The following is a 6,000-nucleotide window of genomic DNA, read 5'->3' as shown; positions in this document are numbered from 1 at the left end:
CCCACCATCAGAACAGCCTGATTTCGTTGGGCCATGGAGTCTACAAGGTGTCAAGAGTTCCACAAGGAAGCTAGCCCATGACTGTATTGCTTCCCACAGTTGTGTCAAGATGACTGGATGTCCTTTGGGTGGTGGACAATTTTTTTTTATACCCACGGCAAACTGTTGAGTGTGGAAATACCCAGCAGTGTTGCACAAACCGGTGCGCCTGGCAACCTACTACCATACCCCGTTCAACGGCACTTACATATTTTGTCTTGCCCATTCACCCTCTGAATGGCACACATACTCAATCCATGTCTCAAGGCTTAGAAATCCTTCTTTAACCTGTCTCCTCCCCTTCATCTACACTGATTGAAGTGGATTTAACAAGTGACATCAATAAGGGATCATACTGTAGCTTTCACCTGCAATCACCTGGTCAGTCTGTCATGGAAAGAGCAGGTGTTCTTAATGTTTTGTACACTCAGTGTATAGTTTCCTATAGGAATCCCATAATGCTTTTTTGTAAGGGAAGTTGCGTTTTGATTAAATATAATATTTTGTTGCCACCAGCAGCTACCTTATGAATGAAGACAATAGTATTTAACCACAAGATTGAGATAATTAACTATTTCCCATTTTAGAAATACTGATATGTATTTTGCAAGTACAGTAATTAGTACTGCATGTACTTACCATCTTCAGTATGGAGTAGGGTAATTTTTTTTAATTTTTTTTGCCTACAAAAATACATTACAGATGGGCTATTGTCAAAATGGTCCCTTAAATTGATAAAAAACACAAGCACACAAACCCCAGCCATCTGGCTTGATCAAGCACTTCAAGCATACTCTGCCTTTTAATGAACTGTGGTTCAGGGTGACAAAATGCCACAATATTCACTGTTATCCCTGGATAAAATGGGTCCACAAGGAAAGATGTCAAAAGATCAGTGAATCAACTGTCATATGATGTGATCTGTGTGGGAATGTTGGGGGGAGGGTGTGAGAGTCAGAATAGATTATTCCCAGATGTAAGGTCACCTGTAAATTACACTTATTTTCTTGTTTGTGTCTGCTGCATACAAGCACTTGCATTGGGCAAATGCGTGGGTTTGTCTCTGTTTCTTTCCATTTACTATAGTCTCCTTGATGCATTCTTAAGAAGGCCAACATGCATTTTCAAACAGTACAAATAAAGCCCTTAAAGGCCGTGCCTGTGCACAGCAGTGTGTCTTCTTCAATGCGCTGGTGAAACTGAGTATCCAAGACACCTAGTACAGAATATTGCATCCATTAGTCTAGTCTTATTCCCAGTTGTGATTCCTGGCAATCATGGCTGTTTTTTTTCCTGTGTAACCCATGTCAAAATAGCTTAGATACAGTCCATACCATATGGATAGCACTAAGGCTTTTTCCAGAAAGTTGTCTTGATTCAACAAGAAGGCAGCTGGTAGGAAATGCACAAGAACCTTTCTACACTAACTCTGTAATCTGAATTTGATACAGAGAGGCAGGGACTACATCTGACAAATTGCATGCTTGGTACTAAACTGAAAGGGGAGGTGTAGCTTGATGTGTGTGTGTGTGTGTGTGTGTTTTGGTTTGTGTAGCCTACAGGAGAGGTGTGTGGGGGGGGGAGTGGCTATGGATTGTCTATTCCCCCTGACACTCCCCAGTGTGTATGTCTGGGCTGAGGAATTGTGTTGTGGTCAGAGCAGACATACACATTCTCACACACAGGCCGAGTTTGTTGTTGCAGCCAGACAATCTTAAAGAGCCAGTGGATCTTGCCATGGATTTAATGGAGCTGTTCTTTGTCTGCCTTGGTGCTGCAGTCGTAGTCTTTTATGGAGTGAAAATGGTCCGCTTCGCTAAGATGCTTTATCCCAGAGTTTGCTTTCCGCAGCCAGATTCCTTCTTTACATCAATGGGAGAGTGGGCAGGTGAGCTCTCTCTGTGTGTGTGTTTACCCAGAATAAATAACTGACATGCGCTGAAGTTACATTACCGATTATAAGTAACTTATTAGGAAGAAAAATCTGTAAACACATTTCATGAGGTTTTAAAAACGAATGATGTAAATTGAGTCTTTGTATGAGCACTACATGACAAAGTCCTACTTCAGTCCCTGTTCCACCTTGTGGTCTCAACTTGCTTCTAAGGTATTGTACTGGATGTAATGAAATGTGGCAACTGGTGACCCCACTGTGCAAATTATACCGAAGAACAAAGAGTTCTATCTGGAACGGGATTAAAGCCCATTATTAAAACATTATCCAGATCTTTAAATGTCTGGGAAACACTCTATAAGGTCACTCACAGCTGGGTGGATCAGTAAGGATGCTTTATAGAATATAGGTGGGTAAATGAAGGTTGTTTTTTACACCACAGCTATCAATGCCATTTTATTATCACGTTGATGTCATGTTGACACGTTGTATTATCTGGTGGGGATGAAGTGTGTCATCTGACAGGGTCACCTGGGGAGACTATCGAACTGACTGATATAGAGCCCAGGAAAAACGAGCATGATGTCTACACACTGTTTAGATACTTTAAACTAAGTGTAAACGGTGTACGGCAGGGGTCTTCAACCTTTTCACACCCAGGCAAACCGGCGATCCAGGGACACCCATCATATTATCCGGTGAATGATGATGACAAGGACAAGTAATCCAATATTTTGAAATGAAATTGGTCAATCGTTTTTTCATTATTTTGACCTGCCCACATTAACATTGAAAGAAGTGTAAACTCTAACATAGCCTATTAGCTAGAAATGTAACTCCAAACTAGGGCTGTGACGATTATGGAATGTTAGGTAATACTTAATTGTCATGTAAATACAAAAAAATAAAAATTAGCGCTTGTAATGCATTTTTGAAAGACATACCTAATGAATACAACACAGCTTTGGGTGACACCCCTGTCTCAAACACGTTCGCTAATTGCAGCTGTTTAGCTGGTTAAACAAAGGTTAGCAATATGTTGGCAAAAATGTAATTCCAAGTCAAGAAAGAGTGCCAGCAGACAGCGTAATTTGCCATGACTGGTACTCGCGGGTACTTTATCAAAGCCTATGTCAGATACTCCAGTGAGTGTAATTAGCTCCAATTAGTGTAATTTCCTCAATATTAGGTGAAACAAAGTTAACATCAAGCGAAAGAAGATATTCCCCTCTTTTCTACTGTTGGCAGAGAGGAAGAGGCAAAGGGAGAGGTTTCACTCTCGCCAAAATCTGTCCAAAATAAACCCAATGCATTTTTATGGGCTTATTTTGGACCTAATCTTGTAGTCTGCCTTCCCGCCTTTGGGACAACGACTCTCATTGTTAGGGCGGAGACATAAGCATCTCGTCATTATATTATACTTTTGTTATGTATACAGTACCAGTCAAAATTTTGGACACCTACTCATTCAAGGGGTTTTCTACATTGTAGAATAATAGGGAAGACAAATTATGAAATAACACATATGGAATCATGTAGTAGCCCAAAAAAGTGTAAGACAAATCAAAATATATTTTATATTTTACAAATGACAGATTTCCACCGGTCTAATGTCCATTGCTCGTGTTTCTTGGCCCAAGCAAGTCTCTTCTTTTTATTGGGGTCCTTTTTAGTAGTGGTTTGGTTGCAGCAATTCGACCATGAAGGCCTGATTCACACAGTCTCCTCTGAACAGTTGATTTTGTCCTAAAACATTAGGATCACCTTCCTACTATTGAGTTGCACCCCCTATTGCCCTCAAAACAGCCTCAATTCATTTGGGGCAAGGATTACAAGGTGTCGAAAGCGTTCCACAGGGATGCTGGCCCATGTTGACTCCAATGCTTCCCACAGTTGAGTCAAGTTGGCACAAGAAACTGTTGAATGTGAAAAACCCAGCTGCGTTGCCGTTCTTGACACACTCAAACCAGTGCGCCTGGCACCTACTACCATATCCAGGTCAAAGGCAGTGAAATATTTTGTTTTGCCCATTCACCCTCTGGATGGTACACATACACAATCCATGTCTTAATTGGCTCTCAGCTTAAAAATCATTATTTAACCTGTCTTCTCTCCTTCATCTACACTGATTGAAGTGGATTTAACAGGTGACATTAATAAGGGATCATAGCTTTCACCTGGATTCACCTGGTCAGTCTATGTCTTGGAAAGAGCATGTTGCTAATGTTTTGTACACTCAGTGTACAGTGGCTAACTAATGTCTGTGCTGTGTAGGCCTACGGTGGCAGTTCTGGAGGAAAGTCAAAGGTTTCTTCTGGAAATATTTTGGGATTAGGCCTACTGCAGTCCAAATAGTCTTGCGCGCGGATTAGCCTATAGCCTATATAGGCTAGTCCGCGAAGATGAGAAGGAGGACCGGAGGTCAACTTTGATAGCTTGCGACTACTATAATTAATTTGATTAAAAACAATGTTTCCAGATTCAACCAGATTCAAGTAACTTATATTGTGCTGCTGAAACTTGAAGCAGCATCCGCGGCACAATCAATCGGAAATGGACAGCTCATGGTGCTGAAAGTAGGCAAATTGAAGTATGCATAATTCATTTAAACCATCTTCATTTTAATTAGACTTTACTAACAACAACAGGCCTTTGTGTTGGAGCCTATTTCTTCCTATTTAAAAAAACAAGAGGTAGTAAAACCAAGACTCGAATTCAAATAAAATTGTATTTATCACATGCGTGGAATACAAAAGGTGTAGACCTTACCGTGAAATGCTTACTTACAAGACCTTAACCAACAATGCAGTTCAAGAAATAGAGTTAAGAAAATATTTACTAAATAAATGAAAGTTTATTTTAATTTTTTAAGTAACAACAAAATTACACAACAATAACTAGGCTAAATATAGGGGGTACCGGTACAGAGTCAATGTGCGGGGGTATAGGTTAGTCGAGGTAATTTGTAAAGTGACAATGCATAGATAATAAACTGTGAGTAGCAGCAGTGTAAAAATAAGGGGGGAGTCAATGTAAATAGTCCAGGTGGCCATTTGATTCATTGTTCAGCAGTCTTATGGCTTGGGAGCACTTTGGTCCTAGATTTGGCGCTCCGGTACTGCTTGCCGTGCGGTAGCAGAGAGTCTATGACTTGGGTGACTGGAGTCTTTGACAATTTTTTGGGCCTTCCTGTGACACCGCCTAGTATATATACATAGGTCCTGGATGTCAGGAAGCTTGGCCCAAGTAATGTACTGGGCCGTACACACTAGCCTCTGTAGCGCCACACCAGTGGTGATGCAACCGGTGAGGATGCTCTTGATGGTGCAGCTGTCAAACCTTTTGAGGATCTGGGGACCCATGCCAAATCTTGAGGGGGCATGAGAGGGTATGCCATAGGCCTACCATTTTATTAAAGTAAATGACACAAAGCACAGGCCTACCCCTTGTTAGCTTAAGATTTTGAAGAAAATTAAACAGATCTGATTATATAAAGTGATCTATGATATTGCTCTGGTCCGCAATGCTTTATGCTAGAAACAAGCTGTAAAATACCTGGGAAAGACGTGACAGATGCATATGGGGATATCATTGTTTTGTTCTTTGACATTCAGAGGCTGAGCTACAACCTTCTATAGCCGGGAGACAAAAAGCGTATTCAGCTTGGAAGTAAAATAATTCTGTCACCTATCAGTCGATTAAGCTATTCATTTTCTGTACAATAGAAGATGTTTAAACCCAGACAGCTTTTGGGGAAACACTTTTCTCGTTGGGTTAAGCAACGGAGAAGAGTATCCAGCAGTTAAAGCTTACATTTCCCTGCGTCAGTAGGTCTACTCTGTCTGGGGTGGAAAGGTAGCCCTACATTGTTAAAGTACCATGCTCCGATTCCTAACTATGTCTCAGATTTAATTATTTGCCAACGGGGCCAGTTTCATTGCAAACAAGACACACTGATTTGGCATTAGAGAAATATGATAAGATGAACACACAGGCCTATCTCTCTGTCCATTCTTAGCCTGTAATTTCTGTAATTTGTGTGGTATTTAAAAAATTCTGCTAATATG

General features: G+C 40.8%; 1 protein-coding gene across 3 annotated transcripts in view; it reads left to right on the top strand.

Annotated features, from left to right (window-relative positions):
• The first annotated feature begins 1,531 nt into the window (after positions 1-1,531).
• LOC139576502 (17-beta-hydroxysteroid dehydrogenase type 3-like) overlaps positions 1,532-6,000 on the top strand; it is a 28,405-nt gene continuing 23,936 nt past the window's right edge. Inside the window, exon 1 of one of the 3 annotated variants that reach the window (XM_071402672.1) lies at positions 1,532-1,927. In XM_071402672.1, coding sequence (XP_071258773.1) covers positions 1,666-1,927 — 262 coding nt within the window. In that variant the 5' untranslated portion in view covers positions 1,532-1,665. The remainder of the gene's footprint in view (positions 1,928-6,000) is intronic. The other 2 variants (XM_071402673.1, XM_071402671.1) reach the window with 2 other exon arrangements.

Source organism: Salvelinus alpinus, chromosome 5 (assembly GCF_045679555.1).
Source record: "Salvelinus alpinus chromosome 5, SLU_Salpinus.1, whole genome shotgun sequence".
Classification (NCBI taxonomy): Eukaryota; Metazoa; Chordata; class Actinopteri; order Salmoniformes; family Salmonidae; genus Salvelinus; species Salvelinus alpinus.
Note: the sequence above shows the minus strand (reverse complement) of the source record. Positions and strands in the feature narration are given on the sequence as shown.